Source organism: Streptopelia decaocto (genome assembly GCF_964273445.1).
Source record: "Streptopelia decaocto genome assembly, chromosome: 8".
In the NCBI taxonomy this organism is placed as follows: Eukaryota; Metazoa; Chordata; class Aves; order Columbiformes; family Columbidae; genus Streptopelia; species Streptopelia decaocto.
The window spans coordinates 1,935,886-1,963,787 of record NC_138662.1 but is presented as its reverse complement, the minus strand read 5'-3'; the positions used below and the strand labels follow the sequence as shown (position 1 = coordinate 1,963,787).

The following is a 27,902-nucleotide window of genomic DNA, read 5'->3' as shown; positions in this document are numbered from 1 at the left end:
TGAAGTCATGGAGCCCTGAACACCCACCAAAAGCAGTAATTGCTGTACAAATGGGATGGACTTTTGCTTTAATGGAAAGAATTTCCAGGTATTTTGAAGTAAACAATTAAAAAATCGATTATATAAAGAACAACCTTTTAGTCCAAGGACACAAACAAGGCCTGTTTTGGTACTGGAAGAATGCAGAATGGATCTATTAAAGGATAAGGGTTTCAGGTAATTGCAGAGGATGCTTGCTCTGCTTGCCCAATTAGTGCCAAAAGGCACTAGTATTAATCTGCGTTAGAACTGGTTATTGAAATGACCCTGAGCCTTCTGGTACTTAAAAATGAGCTGCACCTAATGGACTACATTTGGTCCTCTGGGACAAACAGAAGGAAAGTGGATGGGGCTCTGAGCAACCTGAGCTGCTGAAGATGTCCCTGCTCATGGCAGGGGTGGCACTGGGGGAGCTGAGAAGGTCCTTCCAACCAAAACCCTTCTCTGATTCTATGATTCTACACAGAATGTAGGTCAGTTCCAAGCCAACATCTATTGCTAGTGCTCTAGAATCACAGAATCATTTTGGTTGGAAGAGATCTTTAAGATCATCGAGTCCAACCACAACCTAACTCTGGCACTAAACCACGTCCTAGCAACAGGTCCTCCTGGTAGCGTCAGCTGGTGGCCGATGCGAAGGAATCCAGCCTTGCCGTGAGCATCCCAGATCCCACATTAAATGTAACGCCACACACAATTACGAGCACAACCATGTATTCTCTTACAGGGCTATTCCCACGTGAGATCTTAACTGAGTCATAACATATACTGTTATTTTTGGGTATATAAATCCCGCAGTCACAAAACAACTAACTACTGAGGTGACACAATAGTACGTAAATAAAGAAGTCCAATAAGGAGTCTAGAATATGTGTCCAAAAGGCCAGGATTAGAACCTTGGCTAAAAAAGAAAAGCTCCAGGAAACGTAAGCAATGAGAGAGGGGAGATGCTCTCCTGCAAGAGCACGTCTTACCGGTGACGGCCAACGCTTCGTGCACTGCCCGGGATCCAACAGCCCTCGCCTTCACACCCTCTCCTGGAGTATCTACAGATCTGTATCCTCCCTGTGGTCTTTTATGTCACAGAAGCTTCTTCAAAACATCCTACCCTTTGTCATAGTTGCTTGAAATTACTATAAAAAGGTGCAGCCATTACCAGCGGGACAGCAGGAAGGCAGAAGGGAGGCAGACACCAAGTGAGCACTTAGGCTTTTTGTTCTCAGAAGTCTGCCTTAGTATAGCTGCAGCAAATGTAGGCTAAAAGGTGTAATCGAAATCTTAAAATAGTTGCCAGAAAAGTATAGATTTAAATAACTACACTAAGGAATACCTTAGCATTGAGATTTTATTGTAATTCTATTTAACACAGTTATATTTTATATAAGGTTCCCCTTAAAGAGAAATTTATAAAATTAGTATCTGATTAATACACCAAACGCATGCTGCAGTCATGCACCTATTTGATAGGTTTACGTACTGGTGAAACTGGTGCTTAGAGGCTGTTACAGGCACCCCATGACCTTCTGAACTAAAGATCTAGAGCAACTGCTTGGCCCTTTCTTAAAAACATGGATCTTGATATCAAGAGTCATTTATACACGGCTTATAAAGAGTCATTTAAAGAGTCATTTATATATAAAGAGTCATTTAAGAGTCTTATAAAGAGTAATTTATACATGGCTGGTATTGTAGGATGTTGCTACTTAACTCACCTATAAGTAGTAAACAGGTAGATCTATCAACAAAAAGGAATAGCTATGTGAGCTGACCGAGGGGAATTACGTACATCAGCGTGATGCACCTTAAAGGTGAATTTCTGTCAATATGTGATGGCTCACCTGTAAGGCAAAAGCTTCAACTATTGCTTAAAACACCTGTTAGAATGAAAAGGAGAAAATCCAATAAGCCAGGTAAGCGAAAGAGAAACCCAGAGAGGTTTGCTTAGACTGCACCAGGCATTATACACAAAATTAGTAAATTCCACTTTCTTCTGTATAGGAGGAAATTTTCATTGACAACAGGCCAGAAGATCCTTGTTAAAATTCTTGGCCCGGCTGCGGGCGTGCTGATCTTGGCAGCTGCTGGGCTACAGAGATAGGCTCCGCTGCTCGGATCTTATCTCTCCTAAGCTATTTGAAAACATGGAAGTGTGGATCTATTGTCCCAGCTGCAACTGGAGGGGGGAAAACTCTTCTGTGTAAAACTTAATTTGACAGTCATCTCTGTGGAATAAGGATTCTCACAAGAATATTACAATTAACACCAAAAGCATGTTGCTTTATGCTAATGTGAATATTTTGCATTGTAAGCACAGAGCACGTGGAAATATGATCACAAAACACAATGTGCTATTATTGTGATCAAGTGGCTGCCGTATGATGACTAAAATGCTGATTAGCTGGAGGAGTAATGGGAAATGTCTCTTAAAATGTCAAGAATATCTATCACTTTCTTGAGCAGCTGTTGCTTGACGTGTCAACGCGGGGATATCCCAGCCAGGGTCCAACCACCATCCTTTCAATGGGCTGGAAGCCTCTGCCACAGGCCAGGTCCTGTTGTTTTTGCAAAACAGAATCATGGAATTGTGTTTGGCAGCAATAGTGTGACCGGAGGGAACGGTAGCGGGTCTGAGACAGCGCCGGTGCTCGTTCCTGCTGAACGGGCAATGGGGACGGGCTCTGAACAGCATGTGAGGTGTTAGCACTGAGTCTTAAAAGATGTCTGTGAATCAAACGTGAATCACAGAATGACAGAATCGACTGGGTTGGAAAAGACCTCAGAGATCATCCAGTCCAACCCTTGGTCCAACTCCAGTCCATTGACTAGATCGTGGCACTAAGTGCCATGTCCAATCTCAGTTTAAAAACCTCCAGGGCCGGTGAGTCCAGCACCTCCCTGGGCAGCCATTCCAATCCTGACCACTCTCTCTGCACAGAATTGCTTTCTAATCTCCAGCCTCAATTTCCCCTGGCAGAGTTGCAGCCCATGGCCCCTTGTCCTATTGCTGATGCCTGGGAGAAGAGACCAATCCCCACCTGGCTAGAACTGCCCTTCAGGTAGTTCTAGAGAGTGCTGAGCTCAGCTCTAAGCCTCCTCTTCTCCAGACTGAACAAGCCCAGCTCCCTCAGCCTCTCCCCATAGGGCTTGTAAAGACCTTGTGAAGACACCTTGTCCTTCAGAAAAGAAGGAGTTAATAAAGTTAAGCTAAGAAATATTGCGTTTTTATAAAGGCAGTACTGAAAAATTAATGTAGAAGTACTTTGGAACTGCCTGAAAGTTTGGTAGAAAGGAAAAATATTCTTCGTTTACTAAAACTACTGGTCTGGAGAACTAAAATTATATAAGTTTTTCAGCATAAGAAACATGCCTTGCATAGTGTTATTTGCTGAGTACCTAAGGGTTAACTCTCATAGTTCGGTATGCAACTAAACGCACCTATTATTAACTGTGGGTGGCTATTGGTTAAAAATGTTTGGAAGCAATATGAAGTGATATTATTTTGCAACTAGTACTCCTGCCAGTACCTGGCTTTATTAGTTTAGCACGAGAGGTGTTTTCTGATAAGTTGTCTGGAACAAGCCAGACTGTTCTTTTGGTTTCCATCACTCTTTGGAAACTTTTCTCCCGACAGCTAAAGCATTTGTCAAAATGCTCTACCTGGTTGCTCCCAGTTCTTTCCGACCCAAAGCCAGCAGCGTGTCATTCGAGTCCTTCCCCACCCGTGGGGAGAGCACACGGAAGGTGAAGTGCAGTGGGAATGAGTCAAACCTGCCCCGTTCCCCGCTCTGTGTACATGAGCTGTGACGAGGATGAATTCCAGTCGTGTCATTTCCTGGTTTCCCTCCTTTTTTTACGTGAAGAGTGACTCAGGCTCCATGACACGGCCCAATGACATCCCTGCCTCAATAACCCCCGAGGCTTTAACTCATTCTGTTCCCAACTGAGGAGCGCAAAGAAGTTTAGATCATCTCATCTGGGAGTACTTCCAATTTATTCAGAAGTAGCAAACTAAAGTATTAACTATAAGCACATCCTACATTTTAATGACAGCGTTGATGCACCAACATTTAGAAGCCCAGAGTACAGATGAAGATCCACTGCCCCAAAATCAGAACTAAAACCAGACACACTGGACATAGGATGCCAGAAGAATTACATTGACTTTGAAAAGGTCAAGACTGGCAGACATCACTCAGTTCAGATTTCATTGACTTCGATACTCCGATCCATACATTGACTGCAGGACCGAGCTGCTAGACCAAAGTAGGGATTAGTGACAATGGCATTTTTAACAATGGACATTTGTCATTTTTTTAACACATGGCAAAATACCTCACAGGTTTTAGAAGTATCAGTATTTCGGAGTGATTTTTAATTGTGCCCAGAATGTAAGGAAGGTAGAGATGATTTAAGAAGAAATGTTACGTTGGTAACATGTCCAAATCCAGAAAAATTGCTGTCTCATTTTCTTTGTAAATTGTCTTGGTGTCAGTGAACACCACATTGCTTCTTCACTTTCAAAACTCCTTCATCATCATCTTTTATTCACTCCTGGCATGAACATGCCATCCAGTATCTTTCTGGAGAGGAAGATACGTACGGTAGAAAACTTAGGTTGTGATAGGAAGGTAAACTAGATAACATAACCAACAGCTCTGTAATTCTGTAACACCATTCCCCTTTCCAACCTATTTCAGCTTCTTTGTGCAAAGTGCCCAGGTAGGCCAGACAACAAGACTATTTATTCAGTATATCACAAGCTAAAATCCATCATATTCACAGTGTCAGTTCTGCTTGGACAGCAGCAAATAACAACCCTAGATAAATTTTCCCTTAATCTCACAATCCCACTTCAGTAACAGGCTGGGAAATCACACTTTCACTTAAACAGAGTATAAAATAACATGTTGATGTCTTTAAGACAATTCAGCTATATTCCAACAATAGAAGGTGACAGCACATTAAGAGAAACCATTTTTTATGTGAACTATTTTTTCCAAGTTCCTTTTTCTGACTGATCTTTAAACTTCCTACATGATGACACTTACTTGGCGCTGTGTTGATCCAGTCTAATCTAGGTGATAACGGGTCTCCCAAGAGTTATTTTTTAAAAACAAGTAGTTTATCAAACACATGGACAGTTATGTTTTCAAATTATTTTGATTTTTTTCTGTTAAAATATCTGCCTGGCTTTTAAATAGAAAAATCCACAAAACCAAAATGCAAGTCAGACCAGTGTTGGGGACAGATGTACCAAAGAGCCACCGCAGCAGGACCCCCCCAGTGAACTGTCAAGCAATGTTCACATACAGAGCTTTTGTCATGAGAACTCGGCAAAGAGAAAGTCCCAGCCCAGACAGGAGGAACATGGTCCTTGCAGACCATTTACTGGACACAAAATGTACCTGAGCATGAGTTTGGCAATTCACAGTTGAGAACAACTTTGTAACAGGAATTTCTGCCAACAGGAAGGAGGGTGAGTCAGACGGGCTTGTATTTGATATTGCACAGAAAACTTTGTCACCACCACGTCCCCTTGGAGTATGTGAAACTCAACCTGAAGCTCACGGTTCCAGCTTGTGAATTAATGGTTTCGATTTCCATTCTGATGACCAGAGAGGGAGAGATGAGGGTGCAGGTACTTTCCCTTTGGGGAAAACAGGAATGTGTTCACGAGAGACGTAAGAAGGCGAGGAATCCCGCAGACTGTTATCAGATATGATGGGAAAGGGAGGGAGAAGAGAAGACCTGGCATGGGAGCTGCTCCGAGGAGGGACGGACGCGGCCGTCTGCGTTTCTGCCTCTATCGCTCCTCTTGATCCCGCATCAGATTTCCCTGAGCTGTTAACATCAGGTGTTGCCACATCACGCCCGCTATCTCTGCAGGCAGCATCTCGATGAAGAGAAAGAAAAACGTAAGAACCTTATTTGACTTTCTCAGGCCATTATTAGATTTGCAGAGCTGTCTGAGAAAAATCCTGAGGAATGAGCAAGCCAGATCCAGCCTCTGAGCCACGTCCCCGGAATCCATGTCCAGAGCTACTTCTGCAAACAGAGCGGGTTTCGGCAGTTTGTGCAGGAGCAGCTCGGTGGGACATCAGGTGTCCTCCTGGAAGGACCCACCAGCAACAGAAAGCTGCAGTTTCACACCACCTCCTTTTACTTCACACAGCAGCTCCTATGAAAAAAGCCAAGCGCCACCATTCCGTAGGGTTTAATTTAAGAAGAGCATTATTAGCTTGTATGAGAATCTACTTCATTAAATCTTTTTAAAAACAGCAATGTCCTTTTTATCCTAAGTCCAACTATTCTTCAAAAATAACCCTTATGAAAGCATTGTGACATTTATTTGTTGCTGCTCTTTTGGTTTTTTGGTCCCAGAAGCGGTGATAAATTGATTTAGTACACAGTGAGTCAGGAAGGTTATCACAAGTATAAGAAAAATATGCAGGAGAAAATATTTTTTGCTGCATTCCTCTCAGCTTTTCTGGCCTTATTCTCAGCCTTCTGCGTTCATCTGCTGTTCCACACAGTGCTGCTCATTGAATGAAAGTACTTGGTCTTCCGTCCTCTCATTTAAACCACACGGATTACCCAGGGAAAGGGAGGAACATCTCATTCAGTTTGCGTGTGCTGACAACAACGCATGAGTACTGTGACCACACCGAAATACTACTGCTATTCTTTTGCTTATTCATTTGATATATTGTGGAGGTAGGAACTGCATTTAGAAAATAATTGCTGCATACAGCCCAATATTTTATAAAGCTGAAGTAAAGGACAACTATTAATTCAGGGCAGAAAGTATACAAAGACTTATGAAACTCTATTAAAAAATGCGTTTGAGAAATGTAAGGAACCTCCTGCTTTGTGGCAGCATAGGGAAAATCCAGAAATAGTACAGAAAAGGTTAAACTTAGGAGAGCACGACATTACTGAAGTCTTCATTTGGAGGGTATCATAAGCTAGAACCTGGCAAAAGCGTTTCTGCTCTTTCAAACAGGATATCTTTTATTGAAGGTAGATATGTGGTATTGGGAAATATTGCCCATCTGTGGTGTTTCCAGCATTCTGTCATCTACCAGCATTCTCTTGGCTGTCTTCATAATTAGTCCTCAGACCAGCATGTTGCCTGATTGTCTTTAGACGCCTGTTCCGAGGAAGTGCAGTGGGGATCTGATTGATGTAGGACACACGCTGCGGTGATTTCCCAGCCATTTTTCATTAGAAACAAAACATTTCTTGTAATGGTTCAACCTGCCAGGGGTCGTAGTATTTCTGGGGTAGTCACAGCTCACGGTGCTCACTGTATCACATTCGTTTGATACTGACTTCGGATATTATTCTTTTGCACAGATTTACTAACCAAAAACATGAGAAAAAAACCCTCTTTTGGCTGTGCTTAATAAGGGCTTCATAATATGTCCAACTGAAATCTGAAAGACTGTCTGGAATTAATCACTCTTAATAATCAGTTCCAAGCTCATCCACAGCTAGTTTGCCATAGGATATCAATGCCAAATATGTTATGTTTCTACAGAACACATTTTACAACAGCTCTATTAATATAGTTCGTGAACATCCACTGATGGGAAATAATCTTTGCTGTTTAGACATGCCTTTGCTAACTTCAAACTTGCATTTGGGTACTTTTTTATTACGCTGTTCCTCACATTTCTGAAAGATTTCATAGGGTTTGTCTTCAACAGCAGTGTTTCTTCTTTGACGTTCTCATGCTTATTTTTATTTTCCGATCAAAAAGCAGCAGATCTTATTTCTATTATACTTTCCTCAAGTTTCAGAGGGTGTTAAGACGGTCCCACAAGTTACTCAAAACCAGCAGCATCCTTTGGAGATCACTGTCACACGTGAATAACACAAGTGGCGGAGTCATTTCCTAGTTATTTTAATCAGACATTGTCCTTTTACTGCTTGTCAAATCAACCTTACATCCACATGCACTGCCCTTCTTGATGCCTACTGTCACCCTAGACCTCGCTGCCAGTTGTACTAGAAATTATTTGGTTCTCAAATAGTTTATTGAAAGACTAAAAGTGAAACAGCTTTATTATATTACCATAAGACAACATTCGTACTCAATGAATCCTTCTTCAAAAGCAAAAACTGTAACTCTAACATCACTCCTGAAGTTGGAGGAGCTCTGTCTCATAGCTGCAATCGCCTCCGAGAGTAATACAAATCAGCAATGCTCAGCTGCCGCAGGCTGAGGGGCAGGTTTGCATCTGTCCGTTGGCCTCCCCAGCCCACAGAAATGCTGTGGCCGCTCTCCAAGCCCCGCCGTGCCCTTCTCCGCTGTGAAAAATTTCATTCTTGTTTTGCCAACTGTTGAGTTCTCTTTGACCTATAGTAAGGTATGTGTGCAGGCGCTTGTAGGAGACAGGTATTTCCTGACCCAGACGGGCTGATGTCAGACAAAGTTAGGAAAGATTATGGCCTTGGTGGGGTAGGAGTCAGTGTCTGTTGTCTCACTAATTACATCTGCATCACAGGCTGGAGTCGGAGTGAAGTCTGATGGGGCAGTGAGGGGTCCTTGGCCTCAGGTGCAATGGCTGGAGGCAGGATTGAGTTTCCATGAGAGTACTTTTGGGGCAGGAGAATGCACTGGAGGTGCCAGGGTCACTGTTATTTCACACTGTAAGGCCTTCAGGACAGCTTTGGTGTCGCATACTTTGGAGTCCTGGTGAGCAACCCCAGGGCTGTGTGGTACCTGTCCCCAGGTGTGTGGGCACGGGGGTCCCAGCCAGCCCTGGCAGATGCGTTTGGAGTTGGCCGACTTTAGCTGCTAGAAGGTAACACACCACTGACTAACTGGGTAACAGAGACACAGCTGAGAAAACCCACCGCACAAAGGTGACGTGTGTTTCGGAGCACACCAGCGCTGTGCCCCTGTGCCCAGGAAGGCCAATGGTACCTGGGGTGGGTTAGAAGGGGGTGGTCAGTAGGTCAGAGAGGTTCTCCTGCCCCTCTGCTCTGCCTTGGGGAGACCACACCTGGAATCTTGTGTCCAGTGGTGGCCCCTCAGTTCCAGCAGGACAGGGAACTGCTGGAGAGAGTCCAGCGCAGCCACCAAGATGCTGCAGGGAGTGGAGCATCTCCCGTGTGAGGAAAGGCTGAGGGAGCTGGGGCTCTGGAGCTGGACAAGAGGAGACTGAGGGGGGACTCATTCCTGGGGATCAATATGGAAAGGGGGAGTGTCAGGAGGATGGAGCCAGGCTCTTCTGGTGACAACCAGTGATATGACAAGGGGCAATGGGTTCAAACTGGAACACAGGAGGTTCCACTGAAAGATGAGAAGAAACTTCTTCTCAGTGAGGGTGGCAGAGCCTGGCCCAGGCTGCCCAGGGAGGTTGTGGAGTCTCCTTCTGTGCAGACATTCCAACCCGCCTGGACACCTTCCTGTGTAACCTCATCTGGGTGTTCCTGCTCCATGGGGGGATTGCACTGGATGAGCTTTCCAGGTCCCTTCAACCCCTGACACTCTGGGTTTCTGTAACGACTTCTCTGTTTGCCGGGACCCCAGACCCGCAGCCCCCGTCCCACCACCCTGAGGGCACAACGCAGCAGCTCTCGTACACAAATACCACTCCAGTGCCAAGTTGCACCAGCCAGCGGTTTCTGCTGGTGTCACTGGGCAGCAGGAGGTTGGCTCAGGGCTCCCCAGCCGGGTCCCAGTCCCGGCACCGGCCCCGGCAGGACCGCGGTGCTGGACCAGCCCGAGCAGCGCCGGGGCCGCCGGGCTCTCCGGAGCTGCCGCTCGCCACCCTCACATGACGCACCCCACGCATTCTCTGCAAAACTCAAGGTGAAGGAAAAACACGTTAATTCCTAATGGCAGTGCCCAAAGGTACTATATCTGCAGATAACATCACTACAGAGAGCCAGCGCGAGTTCTCCGCACACAAACTATTTCCCAGAGGCTAATGGCAAGGGGGAAAGAGAGAGAAAAACAAGTACTGACAGTTTACTGTAGGAGCTCAAAGAAAAAGTGGACAAAGCTAAAAGAACTCCAGCTCTTTGTTCGCATTTAATCCAGTTCAGAGCATTCACTGGTGCATACAGATTTACTTTCCATGGCTGACGGAGCTGGATATGGTCGTTTGGTAAGAAACGGGGGACCTAGGGTTTAAATTTTGTGCCCTTCAGGCTCTTGCATTTTAGGAAAAGTCAGTCTATAAAATACATAAAGTTTCAATCTAATGTAAAAAAATGTGAGCTGCTGGCTAATACCTTCAAAGAAACAAACCCTGACCTTGAAAGGTGAAGAATGCTTTCTGGTTTTAACAGAGACCGAGTATTTAAGGGATAGAGCGCTTCTTTTGGTTCACACAAACCAAGGGAAAGACCGAGGCCTCCTGTCCCTACCCAAAGAATCCCCTATTTTATTTTCTTCCTTCTCTTTTCAACTCTCCTCTTGCATTCATAAAGGCACTGATTTATCAGAGACAACTAGAATAACATAACGGTATTAAAATACCACCATCCACATATTTTAATGCAAACCAAATAGTCCAAGCACCTGATACCACAGTACAATAAAACTATCAAATCGCTTTTGCTGAGAACGGACGGTTCGAGTTACATGTAGCCTATTTTCTAAAGGCTATAGAGCCAATTCATCTCTGGCTGAATTTGCAGAACACGGCGCTGAAAGCCAGCACCAGCAAGGGGGAAATATATACAAGAGCAGAACCAACAAAAGGGCTTGGGAGTGAAAGGTGGGTTAGAAACGGCAGAACTGGAAGGGAAAGTTCAGCTGCAGAGTGCGGTGGACACAAATTAAGCAGATATGTTGGAGCAATTTTAGCAGAGCCTATGGAAACGCACCCCCAACATGTGCAAAGAGAAAAAGGAGCATTAGCCAGCAAATATTAGGGAGTGCTATCTCCACAAAAAAATGAGAACAATAAACGTGGTGTGGCATCAAAAGACAAAACTCTTTCTCATCTCTCTGCCTTCTCCCAACCCCCTCCAAGCCTTTTGGGTCATCTAAGATTGCTCAAACTTCTCATGTTCAGACAAACCCAGACCTTTTCATCCTAACCCCTCGAGCCCAGCATTAGCTGAGACCAGAGAACCAGCAGCCCGTTCTGGTTGGCATCGTGTCACCCAGAGCAGGAGACCAGCAGTGACCCTGTCCCTCTGCCCCGCTCTGTGAGACCCCCCTGCAGTGCTGGTCCAGCTCTGTGCTCAGCACAGGACGGGCATGGACCTGCTGGAGAGGGGCCGGAGGAGCCACAGGAATGACCCGAGGCTGGAGCAGCTCTGCTGGGAGGACAGGGTGAGAGAGCTGGGGGGTTCAGCTGGAGAAGAGAAGCTCCAGGGAGACCTTACTGTGGCCCTTCTGTGCTTAAAAGGGGCCCAGAAGAAAGATGGGGACAGACTTCTCAGCAGGTCCTGTTGCGATAAGACAAGGGGTGATGGTTTTAAACTAAAGGAGGGAGATTCAGGTTGGACATGAAGAGGAAATTGCTGGCCCTGAGGGTGGTGAGAGCCTGGCCCAGGTTGGCCAGAGAGGTGGTGGATGAACCATCCCTGGAGACATCCCAGGCCAGGCTGGACGGGGCTCTGAGCAACCTGAGCTGGTGAAGATGTCCCTGCTCATGGCCGGGGGGGACTGGGGGAGCTGGGAAGGTCCCTTCAACACAAACCATCTGTGATTCTCTGACTGACGTGAGGCCGCCCGGCTGCTGAGCTGCCCCCACCGTGGGCTCAGCCCTGCGCCTTCTCCAGAGACCGCTGGCTCTGAACGGCATCTTAATGAAATACACCAAAAGGCAATTTAGGCTCTTTACACTTCAGGAAAAAAGCCCTACCTGGAGAGATGACACTAAGCCATGATGTATTTTGAATAAATGTTTCAAGTCGATTCGGGAGCTCCTGATGGAAGGTGAGCTAGAAATATTTTCTTGCAAGTTTGAACAAGGTACCAGGATACAAGGCCAGCCACTTGAACAAGAGCAGTGATTGAATTAGGGCTGAGAAATGTAACCCTGGCCAGTTTCAAATTTAAAGAGAGAGCTTTTAAAAAGGTACAAATGAGGCTAAAAGAATTTATGTTATTTTTCCGGTTTCTGTGCTATAACTCCTTTTCCATCTCCTCATCTATCTTCTAAGTGTACTACCTTATGAATGAGTGAGCAATAAAAGAAGTATGCAGCGGCTGAGAGAGAAACTCAAGATAACAAGATAATGTCAAACGCAAGGCAAAGCTTGAGCAGAACTGCAAGCTGAGATGTGGATCTGAATAGAAAAGTTTCTCACATCTCAGTTTTAGAGCAGTCGTTAGTTTACATGAAAGTCTAATTTAAAAACAGTAGCACAAAATATGCTAAGTTCACATCTGTCAAAATCATGGAGTTATACTTTCTAGGGGTTTTAATCCTGCCTTCAGACCACACGTGCTGACACTCTACCCATAGATAAAAACAAAAATAAAGCTATTTTAAAGCCTCCGAAATCCCAGTCTTCATTGAAATGGGGCAGAGGAACAAGAGTGAGTAAAGCAGCAGCTACAAACTACCCCAACTGCCTGGGTGACACGGGAACAGCATCAAGACCAAAAGGTATCAGAATAAACCACTACATGCAGTGTTTAAATTACGTGTTTTAAGGCCGCCAGGGACAGGACGGAGCTCCGTTTGTCCATGTTAGTGCACAACTGCAGACGTTGCCCTTCTCCTGCCACCCCCAGTTCATCCCAACGCGTGTCCCGCCTCGAGCGGCCGTTTGCAGCACGGGGCCCGCGAGGTACGTTTCCCAACCATCCGGAACTGGAGGGGGTGGTTCTAGCAAAGGGTTAATTCAAATTTCCCTGTCCCTGACCTCCCTCCAGCTCGCCCAGGTTTGGAGCTGCACAGATCAGCTTCTCAGGGAAAAAATGATGTGGCCACTCCCTGAGCCCAGATAATCCCCCTGGCCGGGCTTTCCACCCGGCTTTCCACCGCTGGGATCTGCCAGGTTAGGCAGAACTTAATCAGCAAAATTATTCTGTTCTCTTTCAAGCAAAGACCAGTGGGAAATTAATTCCTGGAATTAGGTATGTTTTCTAGAATTGAGGCAATGTAGCTGGTAAGTGAGGTCAGTTATAGGGCTCAGGACAGACAGCAGGACTAAGCTGGTCCCCAGTTTTATTTGGCCAAGACTGGTTCAGTGAGCAAACAACAGAAAGGAGAAGATACAAAAATAAAGTTTCCAGGGATGTGAAGGTTGAAGAAAAGATGAAGGTTTTGATCTTCACAAGGAAAGTAGTGACAACTCAGGCAAAGAAGAGAACATGAGAGAGGTGGAGTAAGCCATGATGTTGAGGTGTTTGAGATGCTTTTACAGTATTAAGAGGTAGAAAATTTTAACAAGAACTGATGACAAAACATGAAACCAATTCCTCATCTTTACTCTTATTCTTTATGCTCTAAGTCAGACCGAGTTTTCTTGCCGAGCAGCTGGGGCATTTCGTATGCTACGTTATCCACGTGAGAGGAGGCAAAACGCTTCAAAGCCTCTAAGTGCAAAGTGTATCAAAATAATACTTAGATTTCTAAATTGGAGCATTACCTTGCAACATTTAGAACAGATGATGCCTGTAGGAATAAACAATCATCTGTTCGACACTGTTGGTCAGTGTGAGAGCAACAGGAGGATGAGAGTTGATAGAGTTTATCTGCTTGTTCACATCTTGCACCAGCTTATGCCACTTTCAGGTGCAAGAACTGAACTGTGGGTTATTTCTGAACCTCAGCTCACAAAACCCAAGTTCTAGTACCTACTGTTGAACTTTCCAAGTGTTCTGCATGCGGCATTTCATGGAAGGGTGTGGTTTTCTGCCAGTTTCTAATTCCGCTGCCATCTGCCAAAAATTGCCACAACGGCAAACCTGAAGCACTGTACGGTCATATTGCAAACGTGAGTGCAGAAAAGCCGTGGTTAAGGAGGGTCCCGTTTTACCTTTGGTCTGTGAGCTGTGAAACGAGACAAAGTTATAATATCTTCTCCCTTTAACTCAAAGTGCAAATGGGGAATCAGCTTTGGAAGCAGAACCCAGTTGAAACTGGAGCATTTGCTGCCTGGGACAACAGCATCACCGGGCAAGCAAAGCTTTGGTGGGAACGCGGCTGGAGTCTGGAGAGCAAACCCATCCATGACTGTCACTCAACACGCATCAAGTAACCCTGTGATTTCTGAAGAGGCTCTGGCTTGTATTAACGCATCGTTCTTTTTTCTTCCAAATACAGATTCTGGAAGAAAACATGAAGCTGGAGTGCAAGTGCCACGGGGTCTCAGGATCCTGTACCACTAAAACGTGCTGGACAACCCTGCCCAAATTCCGGGAGCTGGGCTACATCCTTAAGGACAAATACAACGAAGCTGTTCAAGTCGAACCTGTGAGAGCGAGTCGCAACAAACGCCCGACCTTCCTCAAAATCAAGAAGCCACTTTCCTATCGCAAACCCATGGATACAGATTTAGTGTACATAGAAAAATCCCCCAATTATTGTGAAGAAGACCCCGTGACCGGCAGCGTGGGGACGCAGGGCCGCATGTGCAACAAGACGGCCCAGCAGTCCAACGGCTGCGACCTGATGTGCTGCGGCCGGGGTTACAACACGCACCAGTACTCCCGCGTCTGGCAGTGCAACTGCAAGTTCCACTGGTGCTGCTACGTGAAGTGCAACACGTGCAGCGAAAGAACAGAGGTTTACACCTGTAAGTGAGGATGCGGCTGGGCTGACACCCCCCCGGCCCGGGATACATTTGCACGTGCACTCAGCAGACCCACACGAGGCTGCAGGAAGGACCTGCTCTCCCAGAAGAAACGCTGACGAATGGAGCCCTCTCTTCTCTTCTCATCGCTCATGTGGATACACGGCGCGGACTCTTAGGAAAATCAGCCAAGAAATAAAAACAAACCAACCCCACCCCGAGCCACAAAACAGAGAGAAAAAGCTCATCTTGGTTAAAGCAAGCAGCACTGACTGCCTTGGGAAGAGACACCAGCCAGGGAACGCTCTGAGCCCCGCAACCGACTCCTAGTTTGGAACAAAGATGGTCAAAAACTTTCCTGAGTGAGGAGCAGGGAGGGGTAGTGGAGAAATCCTCCAAACGGGGCTTTGCAGGGGCTGGGACGGCCGGCGCCCCGGCACGAACGGCCCGCGGGAGCGCGGGGGTGACGCCGATTCGGGCGCCCGCGCTGGGAAACGCTCCTGCTGCTCCTGCATTTCCCTCCAGACGCGCGTGGAACCGCCGGAGGGTTCTGCGGACTCGGCTCCACCCGCCCGTTCCGTGTGCGTCGTGTGCTGCGGATTCCAGCGCAGGGATCTGGGACGCTTGGGCATAATAATAGCAATATTTAACAATTTATTCAGATAAAACTAATATTAATTTATTTAATTAAAAAGAACTCTACCCAACGTTTTCGGAACTATTCTGCAATTAAAGTAGATAGCTGGCTTTCTTTGTGGAATAATTTTGTAGAAACAGCAAGGAGAAACTGGAGCTGTACATATTATTCTTAACTAGGATATTTCTATTAGTTGGACTTGCAGGATATGTTCTACAGTACTGGATGTTTAAGTACAAAAGCTGGCATCTTTATATATATGTACATACGCAAACACGCCGTTGGTTTTGGTTTTGTGTTTTTCGTTTGGTTGGTTGGTTTGGTTTGTCTTCCCTCTCCTGTTTGCTGCTAGTTGTCTGGAACAAAAGTCAAGCGGTAGAGGTTACAAATCTTTACCAGTTTATATATATATATTTTTTTTTCTTCAATTAAAGAAAGAAGCATTAATAAAATCCTGTTTGGAATATGCCTAAAAATAAGAAAATCCAGACAAACTTCCATCTTTTGGAAAAAATCAACCATAGGATAAGAGAGTATATTTTGTAAGAGACTATTTTTATATAAATATTTTATTTATACTACGTCTGCTTGTTCAACCTGTACTTTTTCTCAAAACAGGCATATAATTTGTAAGTCTTAGGCTATTTAACAGAGAAAGGGTAACGGGTCTGTGGCCACCCCAGCAGCGAGCTGGGGGACGAGCAGAAGGCAGGAGGAGCGTCCCTGCGGCTGCGGGTACAAACCGGCTCTTTCCCGCAGCTCAATCTGCCCAATATGCAAAACAACAACAGGGTATGTAGCATCCATTTGGTCGCATGGCTTGAACTGGTGATTGGTATTCACTGGATGCTCATTTATCCCATTCAAGAAAAAGAAAAATCCGAATTAGCTTCCCACATGCGTCAGTCATTAAACGGTGGCGTTATGACCAGCAAATGTGCTGTGTGTGCTGTCAGTTAAACCTCTATATTGTGTTACTGTCAAATTTGATTTTAATCAGTGCAAGACTGTAGACTATGACTGTAAAAACTTGCATGACACACACCGTCTGATTCTCATAGACAGGATACAAAGCTTACTTTTTGTCCGGCTCTTTTTGGCATTTACATTATTCTTTCCCCCCAAAAAGGCCAGAGAGCTCAAAAATGCAGAAAACCATCCAGGCACATTTAAAGACGCTTCCCTTGTTTTTCAGAGTCCGGCTAAGCCACTTTGCATTCCCTTTGTGCTAATTTCTCCTGATATTTGAGTGGCAAATATTTCTCCGGTTTTAGAATCTTTCTGTTCCTCCTGTTTGACTCACTTGTGACCCATCAAAGGGAAAGAATCTGAATTTATGTCGCTTTTCATTGGGTAAGAAACAACAAAGAGCATCGGGAAAGGAACCGACCCACCGGCTCCTCTTGGTAACCGCAGGTCTCACGAGGAGCAGACAATACACATGTATTAATATCTCATGTCCATTGATCTTTCTGAGGTAAAACTGCGAAAACAGAGAAAAATTTCAGCAAAAGTAAAGAGAATATCACAAAAGATGTCGCAAAGTTGCGCTGTGACGACCTTTTAGAACTTGTCTCGACCTGGCGCGGTGGGATTTTTTAACTCACTTCCTGTATATACGTTATTGATGTAAGAACACACGCCCATACAGTACCTGATCCTAGCATTCATAATTCGGATTAAATACGCCATTTCTTTGCAGACCTACCACTTAGCATAAAATAGAATTCTTATGAAGTTCAGACACAGCACAAGATATCCAAGTAAAATGATTAACATGATTTACTTTCAAACTGACGACTTGTCAATATAAAGCAATATTAAAAGCAATTTTGTGGGGTAATTAAGTCGCTACATTTAGTCCTTCTAAACTCCACACATCAAGAACTGACAAGACACAAAATGCAATGAAGTACGTACAGTATGGACGTTAATTACAACGCTACATCACGGCTAAATAATTCAGATCTAACCTTTAATTTTGGAACATACCCCCCCCAAGTTTGTATTGTTTTTTTACTTTGTGGATACCATATCATAGTCAAAAGTGTGTTTTCTTCACTGATTAGAGTTATTTTACAAATGATTACTTCTGCGGCATGTTTTTACCATAGAAAAGTAATCTGTACAACTCCTGCTTCCTGTATATTTCAGTACGCAGCGATGTGCAATGTACAGCCAGCAGATCAATTACTGAAGGACAAATATCTTTAAACAGTTTTACTCACAATAATAAAGAACTGGATGCGCAACGCCATTAATTTGGTACACATTTTCCCCGTATTTTACAATACTGCTGATGATCAGCGCATTGATTAATGCCCGTTTGTTTGATAACCGGAATCCCGGTTTGGGCGGTATGAATTAAAGAGCAAGGCAAACCAAACGCTGCATTCGACTAGAAAGTATTGGGGAATTTGGCTGTGTCATCTTAGACAGGAGGAATCTGGCCCATCAGAATCTGCCGTGAGTCGGGAGTTAATTGCTCATTCTCCAAACGGGCATGATTGGCACAAAGAATAAAAAGGAGAAGGACAAAGATTGACGATTTTGTAGATATTCCTCCCCCCCGACAACAGTTTGTTCTTTGTCCTGGGGGATAGAAGAGCTCTGTTTTTACGCGACCAGGAGCCACACAATGAGAGTGAAATGCACACAAGTGCAGAACAATGCAGCTCTCGAAAGAAAATACAGCTTTTCATCTCCGCTCGCCAAGGGACGCGCGGGATCGCCGGCCACATTCATAACCCAACCCAGGCTTGTAGGGAAAACACACGTTCGAGAAGAGGAGTAGAGAACAAGTGTAATGAATTGCAAGCAGGGAAGCTGTTATTTATGAAAATTCACTCATTTGATAGCAAAACCCCGATTCGTGGAAATTCAGCAGTTCTGCCTTGAGATTCCTAAGCAAGTTTTAAGGATTTAACCTCTCGGCCTTTCCAAAAGGACAACTAACCTGAGTACAAGTAGCTTGAATACTCGAAGCACCCATATAAAACATCAATCAGTCAATGATGAAGCTTTCTTTGCCATGTATGCACAAACCTAATGGAGATATGTCTTTTGACAGTGATAATTAAACTGAAAACATCCTTAAAACATACTCTTAAGTGGCTCATTTGGTAAAGTTATTGTAAGGGTATAGAGTTACTTAGCAAAGGGAAATAACGGACAAGTACTAAATTACAGAAGGCTCTTAATGAACTAACTATCTTGTGCATTAGAAAACTGTTCTTAACAGACCACACTTAAAAAGCAATTTGCTGACTGCAGAAACATCACAGGCTGCAGTCAGGGGGCACACGCTCAGATAAAGACTCAGCGTAAGTATTTCTGACAACATTTTTACATTCATCAGTATAATAGAGAGTAGAAAACACACACTGTGAGTGTCCAAAATGAGTGTATTGATCTCTACAGCCCCTGACTTGTAACTCCAAGAAGGCAACTGAAGAAGCTCTCCAAGTCCACTGTTGGTATAAAGACCAAACTGCGGCCGCAGTGACTGACGGGCTGAGCCAGGCCTGGCCAAACCCGGCAGGTGCTGCTGGCAACCAACACGGGCACAGCCCCAGCCAGGCTTCAGTGTCCCCAAACTGCCCACAATTGAACCAAGTACAGCAACTCTATCACACAGCACAGCTTCAGGTGATGAAGCTCATCCAGATTCCAAACCCTTGATGCACGGTCATCTCAGTTGTCACCATGACAAGCGACCTAATTTGCTAACCCAATTCACGTTCTGCTGGTCCAAATCATAACAATGAGTCCTCAAAGGAGGGTATTTTAGTGTTGAACACAAATTCAGGGAAACCTTCCTCTGGAAACAAATAATTAAAAACATATGATTAAGTCAAAATGATGAAGACTTGTACTTGGATCTGAAGGACTCCAGGTGTTTGAAGAAGGGTATCGGAACTTTGTGATACCAGAGGTGATGCTGTAAACCCCTAACGGCTTCTTTTGATGCTTGGGATTTTTATGAAATTACTGATTTTTCAATTTTTTTTTTGTTATTACATAATCACATATTCATCAATAGCACATATCATGTAATTCGCAATGGGGAGGTCAGAAGCAAGTCCCAGAGAAACCACGTTTCTACATTTAACACTAAATATTTACTACCGGTGCTCTCATGTTCATGTCACTCCTTACCCTGACTTTGTCTTTTTTTAGCCAAGCCACTGCACCTCAGTCGTTGGGAAAGACGCCTGCTTTGTAAAGAGGTTTGGGATCTCTGGGAGAAGATGAGATTATATTTACCTTAAAGAAACGTTTCTAGGATTGTGTGTGTGCAAAAAACAACCAAAACATGAGGCAGAGAGAATGGTATATAAAAAAATATCGCATCGCTTACCTATTATTATTGAGACATAGACAAACTCTCTTAGCACAGATATTTAACCCTAGTTTATGCTCACTTGCATCCTTTCCCTACACCCAAAGCACACGTATCATAGCAGATCCATGGCTGATTTTATGGGTGTGGATACAAACAATTCACAAGCAGCACGTCACAATCCCGATCCTACCAGCACAGAAAACCCCGTGCAACTCTCATTTATGAGAATGCGCATGTTTTTTTGTTGGGAACAACACATCACGCAACAACGTTCTGTTCCCGCAGCGCTTCGCTTTGCCACCTTCACCAGCGTGTACGTGCTTGTGATTTTATCCCCTCCCAAGCACCTGGAGTTTCAGCTCCCCTGGGGTGTTTCTGAGCTCGCCCACCCATTCCCAGGCACTGAGGGCTCGTGTGTCTGCGTGTGGGGCTGCGATACAACAGAGGAGGGGGACCCTCACACACACAAAAAATCCCACTCATCCTCTTGCAGCGCACCTTTAGTTTTTCAGACCAATACAAGAAATATGGAATTCCTGAAGTCAGCTAATACACCGTGTTCTCTTGACTCACCTTTTCAATGTTACTGAGCAAGCTGCACTGATGGTTACTGAATCCAAAGAGGGGATCAGAAGAGGTGTTCCGACCTTAGGAAATCGTAGCTAAAACTTAAATGAGACAGCGCTGGGTTTTGTTCACCAGGTGGACTCACCAATTTAAATGTGACTTCACAAGAGCTGTATCATATGTAATGCTTGATATTATCAGTTAATCACACTTACTCCTTCTTCACAACCCCTTCCCAGTCACTATCCTTTTATTATCTCAATGGTATCAAGCTTGCAGCACTCATCCAATGTCAGCAAACGCTGCTTTAACTAAAGATTTTACAAATGAGTTTGGCAGATTCCCTCCCAGATCCTCTGTACCATTTCTTCTTTTATCCTGAAATCCTTTTATTATTTACACAATAAGAGGCCACAAATGCCATAACGCTACTAGCACCCCAATGCAAGAAACCCCCAAAACTTATTTTTGGCCCTGTAGAACTTATAGAATAAATTAAATTCAAAGGCATTAGAGAGGTTTGTGGTATTGTCCCCGGGGTTATGTTTTACTGTCACGTCCTTCGACGCATCCTCAGCAGTGGAGCACAGAGATTCTCCAAGTGATGGCAACAGGATCTTGCAGAAAAGTCATTTCTCCCAAACGCCAACAGACGGGGTTTTAGTGCCGTTCATCAGACAAGAACTGGAGTAACTAGGAGACACATAAAGAAACTAATGGCTTAGTACAGATAGGGTACAGCCCCGAACGGCTTTGGAAAATAGAAGAAAAACCACATAGGAAGGAAAAGCCCGGAAAAATTCAACACATTAAAGCACTCTGCTGAGTCTACCAGGGAACGCAGAAGGGACTTGGCTAAAATGCGCAGATTTGAGCCCAAGCTGAGGCAGCTCACAGTGCAATTTCATTTGGGTCAAGCCAACTCCAAAGGTCTGCTCCACCAAAGCAGCAAGAAACCTGTTCTGGGAGTTGTTTCTTGTGCTTAATTTCTTCCCTGGCAACTTTTCTGTTGCATGTGGTCCCAGAGAAATATGCACTGTGGGCATCACACCTGTCCACATATTGGTTATTTTGAAATGATTTAAGTTTGATCTGAGCTGGTTTAAACTACTGAGGATATTAAATACCTGGCAGCCTGAGAAAGAAGGTAATGAAGGACAGAGAAGGTAAAGTACGGCTAGTAGCATTAGGCCATAATGTCATCACGCAGGACCGGGAGATATATAATTTATCACCAAAAAATGTTTTTTCATATATTAAAGGATAATTCCTTTGGGCTTTCTATAATAGTGTCAAGTTGTAGAAATGTCACACACTAAGTCTGGTCCCAGTTGGCCACAATTATCCCCAAACCAGAGAGGAAACCAGGGGACACAAAGCCCACGAGGGGTGGCCAGGGGCACCAAGGAAAAGCCTGTGACAGAGTTAGGACGACGGCCCAGATTCCTCAGCTTTTGCCACCCTGTTTTAAGGAACTCAAGCAATGTCTGATTTTCTCCATTTACAAAACGCATACCCAGATTTTAGCGCTTTGGAAATGCATTCATCGCGTGTAGGAGGTTCGCTGCGTGTTGTGTACAGCCGAAGCGAGGAGACTCCGTCTCCTCAACCTCATTAAATGCTGAGCACACAGTAATTAATACAGCCTGCACATTAAGTATGAGTCATGCACCAGGGAAATGGCAGAAACCTGGTCTCGTGTTTTGTCTCCTGAAGTCAAATGATGAAGGAAGATGTGATGCGGAGGAGGGAGCGGGGAGCGGACTTTGCAAGTCAGAAGATGGGGATGACAGTCCCGCGGGGGGAACAAACCCCCGGCAAACTGGAACTCAATTCTGAGAGTGTCCGTGGAGCAGGGACACGGTGCTGTGACGCTTCATCACTGAAAGCACTCCCACTGTTAACAAATATTCTAATGGAAAGCGTTTAATGGGACAGCGCTAAACCGCGCTGTATTTTCTGCCACCAAAAGAGGGGGATGCGAGGTGACTCACTCGGGTTAGTTGTACCAACTAAGTACAAATCGTGAGAGTTAGAATAGAAGCTTAAATAATTAAATAAATAAATGCATTAAAGCCTTTCTGAGAAGTTAGAAAGGCAATTTATCTGCTTCTGTCTCTCCCTTTGTACTCAGCTTGGGTACCGGTCGGAATATTTTGCCGCTTGCCCATCTTTAGTTGCAAGCGCCATGAGCTGAATTAAGATTAAACAATAAAGAAAAAAACTTCCCGGAACATATATTGTGTTTATTTAGGCCAGACCAGCTTGGCTGCAAGCGGAAAACCCATCAAAGGCTCAAGGGAAGCTGGCAAACCGTCCGCGCCTCGGCACATCCGAGCGGCGCTTCCTCCATGAGAAAGGCCACGGTGAGGGGCTGAGAAATCCTTTGCGTTTATAACCTAACGCTGGTTTATCACACCCAGATTAGGTGATACGCGGACCCTAATTCATGACCAGACACCAACGTTGTCATTTTGATGACTTGTTTGGGCAGGAGCGGCAGTGGCCGGGTGATAGATTATTCCCCCTTTATCCCGCCACAATGACATCTGCTTTATTCACAGATCAGCCACCAGTTGCTACAACAACGCCAGCGGGCTGCGGAAAATGTTGTTGAGCCGCTGAGAGAATCTCGGCTACCCATTAGCAAAATGTTAACTATGCAAAACCAAATAGCGCTCGGTTTTGTTGTCGGAAAGAAGTCAGTGCTCCGCAATAAGTAAGAATGTCAAAAGGAATTAACATTCAAAAAGTAGAGAAGGGGTTTAACCCATGATATCACCATGATTCAAAAATCCCCCTGGAATTCATTAGTGAGACTTTAGGCCTGAAGAATAGAGAAAATAAATAACGAGTTTGAAAAAGAAAGAACAAATACACTTTCCTCTGAGCAGCTTGTTGTCTGCGGCGTTTTAGCATGTCCGTTGCCCCTTCACTTTTCCTGTTCATTCTCTTAGATTTTTACACAGTAATCCTTTGCTCAGAGGGTTTTATTTATTGTTATTTCTTTCTTTTCTTCCCACTTAGCACTTGGAGGAGACACTGGGTGCTGTTAAACCACGCCAGGCAACTGGTTTGGCTGCCAGTAAAGCCCTTTGCTCCCACTTCAGCAGGAGGTGAGAGAACCTCACGTCCAATATATTCCTTAGCAAGTCAATTATAGGGAAGCATTTGTATCTTACTCCTGGTAGTGAGGATGAAATGTGTATGCTGGGTAAATAATAGGAGCCTTACAGCCATGCAGTGCCCTTCAACCTATAAAATCAGCGGAAGAGATGGGCACCAGCATAGGTCCAGATGGAGCTTCATCTTCTCTGCCAATAAACTGAAGAAACAAAATAAACTCAAACAAACAAACAAAAAATCCCAAACAAACAAAAACCCAAACCCTACCAGAAACAAAAAAACCCCAAACCACCAATATTTGAGCACTTCCAAACAGTCATCATAATCTTTTAAACATTGTACTACAGTTTACGTGTTTGCTTCATTATTACAACAATCCTTGGGTTTACTGGGATTTTTTAAATCTGGTCTGGAAAGAAACTGAGTTAATTGCGTACTTAGAAGGTAAAAAGAGAAGCTGTGAGCAAATTAATATGACTATATGAAATATTTCCAAGAGATTTATACCAAGTAGAAAAATACCCTCTGCCAATGAAACAAACTATTAGGGAAATAATTATTAAAGCAAAAAAACCCTGAACAACCCAGAGATCTTGACTTACCAGACCTATTTAAACTTATTCACTTAAGATGGCTGAAGTCATGGAGTAAACTGTTTGCCTGCTATTCTGTGCTAAATATCAGAGTTATCCCAACTTTTCCTACATCCCCTAGTGGAAGTACCAACATTCTTCGGACGCGCCACCTTCCCCCACCCTGCTCCATATTATTGTACTGTAGTTATGCTTAGTGACGGAAGAGCTGTATTTTTCTTCAAGCATTTGCTGTTGCACAAAGGTGACTCCAGGAGGGTCTTTAGATATATCGACACACGGCTGCTGACGCTGGTGTCGACGTACATTGACGCATCCAACACCGCGAGAGGTTTGTGCTCCCCATCCCACCTTCCCTTTGACACACAGCGGCTCCGTCTGTCCTGCTCATGGCTTTTCATCCACCTCAAAGTTAAGTGAATATAATTCTTAATTTGTTTTCCAAATGACTCAAACAATTTTCTTCCCTTCGTTTCCCCGGCAAGGTCGGATCGATTTTACAATGTGTTGTACTTCAAATTTAACTTCATTAAATGTTTATAGCATTAAGAGACTAATGACATAAGCCCTGTCTGTGGTATTTATAGGCTTTATGAAGAGAGCGAAGACCTGAAAGGACTGAAGTTCAGGTTAATTCCTTGAGAAGTGATTTCAACACCTATTCTCATCTGTAAAACACAAAATACTACTGCTGTTCCAGGGCTATCATGTTAATTTAACTGCAAGTTTATCAACCACATTTACCGTTGGAGTTTGAAATCTAAAACCAGCCCACAATAGACCACAGGTGCATTGTTTTCCTGTCACAGTAAATAGGTCCCAAACATTAATCTAACGATGTAGTTACATAACCAAGCTCAAGACATTTTAAGCTACGGATTACCGGAAGAACACACGTGGAAAATCACTAGTTGCCATATTTTCTACGTTCTAAAATATTATAACATTTGTTATTTTCCCCTCCACAACGTGGTTTACTGGGTTGTACATGCCCCCGGTTTGATTATGTTTAATAGACATTTTCATGTTATGATTGCAAAGTTGTATTTTGAGATGAAGAAAGCACCTGTACTCGGCTGCTCACCAGCCACCACACGCCTGCTCCTCCTCCTCGGTGCTGAGCTCTCCAGAGCTGCTGAGCTTCGGGCCCTGGGAGCCCAAGGGAGATCACAAACACTGGTGCTAACGCTGAAATAGCACTGGTTGAATTATATTCCAACGTAAGGTTAATTTTCAAGAAAGTACAACTGGGAAGTGAGTTTTGGGGGTATTTTTGTTTGGGTTTTTTGGCTTTTTGTTTTGCTATTTTATGTCATAGTATAATCAGAGCTTTAGAAATGCCCGTAGAAAAATGTGTTCCAAAACTGACGCCCACATCTGACACTGACATCCCCATGGCGCAGGGATGGAAGCAGAGAGGAGCCATAACCTGCTGCTACAAGCACCCCAGAGAATAATTGTAAAACAGGGAAACAAAGGTGTAACAGGTGACTAATGGGTTGCTCAAAGCTTTTAAACTTGTTGGACTGTACCTTCGCAATCGTACCCAGGAATACTGGCAGACATGCCAGTGTAACTGAGCAGCAGATTAAATTCAGATTTTGGTCTCATATATCTGAAGGAGTGTATGGGACTCGGTGCTGTTCTTTCAATGCAGTTCAAGACAAAGTTCAACAGCCCAACAGGCCGGTGATTCACTCAGGGTTTCATCATCTGCCTAAAAACCAGCGCAGCCCCCCTGCCCCATGGACCGTCGCTTTAAGCTAATTATACACTAGGAACTTTATTTCCTGAAAGTGCATATTGCCTCACCAAGAGCTATGGATAACATCTTCATCTGCCAGGAACAGGATTAGCTTTGACAGAGTTATGTTTACAAACATAAAATTTATCGCTTTTTTCTTGTTTTAAATAGCACCTGTGTACACCTGGAACGCGGCACTAGCTAATGATTTATGTCGGACAGTAACAACTGCTGGTTTTGCTGGAACTTTGCCATAACTTAGTGTCTGTTACTCTGCCCTATTGGGTCAAGACAACACATCAGTCAAGTAAATCACTTAAGTAAATTATTGAGAACTTAAATTGACTTTTTCTACATAATATGTAATTACTTCCTTGAACCAACATTCCCTTACATCACCGATCTAAAAAGCTTTCTATTTATTTTTTAACTGAATATTGATCGAATTTAAATTACGGCCAGCATGTACTATTTATCTGAGGCTCAGATTCTAGGGAACAAACTTTGCAACAACTTTGTCAGCCTGTTCCTTGCCACCCACATACTCACATCTCTCAGCACAACGAGCCCCAGAGCTGCCGATTCGCCCATCACGTTCACAACAAAAATGCATCTGCTGAACCCTACGGTGCCAAGAACTTGAAATTCAATTGCTGGGAGGCCTGGAGATGCAAGTACAGCAGTACAGGGAAAGATGACAGACAAGTTTGCAACATTGAGTTCTCACCGAGGTGTTGTGAAGCGATGAGGGTTTTTGCTGTAGCCAGCTAGAGGGTTAAAGCCCAGAAATGAGAATTACAAGTGTAAAATCTCTGTGGGGATGAGGGAGATCTGGAGTCCCACAAGGCTGCATCTGCTCCTGACTGCGCCTACAATCTAAGTCTAGAAGAAAAAGCAAATATGCAGTGATTTCTCGTGTCATTACAGGAAGACAGCAAGAGAGGTTTTGGAGGATCACACTGTGCTCCCGAGCTCCCGCCCTTGCTCCAAACCCAGGTCATGGCACCGCAGCAGCCCCGGGTCAGGCAGCCCGGCCACCCCGCTGCCCTGCACGGGGCTCTGAGCCGCCATCCATGGGAACGCAACTCAGTCGAGAGGATGTGGCTCTGGAGCACTGGAACCATCTCACATGCCAGGAAAAAAAACTCCGAGTGCAAATACCATAGAATTACTCCGGTTGGAAAAGACCTTCGAGATCATCAAGCCCAACTGTTAACCCAGCATCACCAAGTCCACCTCTAAATCATGTCCCTAAGAACCGCAACTGTTCCTTCCTGTCACATAAGTTGTTGTGTCCTGTCCTCCATCATCCTCCCCAAAACTACCCTTCAAAAACCTATGTAAAAAAATCATTTTGTAAAGTATTTTTTCCTGCTTTAAGAGACGATCAAATGGAAACAAATACTAATAGTTTACACAAGTGCGAGTTGGGTGGAGGGGAGGAGAGGCAGGACAGGAGGCCCTGGACTCGAAGAAGGAAGCTGGAGGAGTCTCACAATAAACCCTCTCACACAGACAGAGATCACGTACCCTGTGATGCTTTGGACATTAAAAAAAAGCCCCTTAAATTCAAGTTTGAAACTGCGGTCAAGTGACCCTGGGCTGCAAGAGTGTCTGGCTTTAGGGAAAGGCCGAGGAGGCGGCGGCCGATCCAAGGGCCAGCAGGAGACGTCAACAGGCACCATTTAGTATTCCTTGGTCAGGACAGTTTCCGGTTAAAATTGGCAGAAGTGGTGAATATAATTCTCTGTATTTTATTAGTGAGATGGGAAGTTAATGGGAAAGGGCAGCTAAAAGTACTTCTGCTGAGGCTAGAAAATACATTAGAGTCAGCGCTGTCATGGAGTACACCCAAGGTCACAGGATTCAGTCACAGGAATTGATTACTGATATTTACAACTCAACAAATTGCTTGAAGCAAGCGTGACATCATGCCCCACGCTATTTACCAGAGGAACTGCATACAGGGAGGCTATAAACCAGCTCATCGGTCCGTGAGCAGGTTCATGTAATTGCTGTGATCTTCAGCTACAATAAGTATAATTCTACTCTCCCAATCGAGTATTTTGTGTGAAGCTGCAACCATGTGAACCTCAGAAAGCAGGAAGGGTGCTGTTAGTTGAGCTTACACTG

At 44.5% G+C, this 27,902-nt stretch overlaps 1 protein-coding gene across 1 annotated transcript in view; it reads left to right on the top strand.

The window, feature by feature from the left end:
- The window catches only part of WNT7A (Wnt family member 7A), a gene marked incomplete at its 5' end in the record, with an annotated part of 37,164 nt that extends 22,197 nt beyond the window's left edge, over positions 1-14,967 (top strand). The window contains one exon of the mRNA XM_082059677.1: positions 14,289-14,967. Within this exon, the coding sequence (XP_081915803.1) occupies positions 14,289-14,768 (480 nt within the window). The 3' untranslated portion in view covers positions 14,769-14,967. The remainder of the gene's footprint in view (positions 1-14,288) is intronic.
- Positions 14,968-27,902: the final 12,935 nt, after the last annotated feature.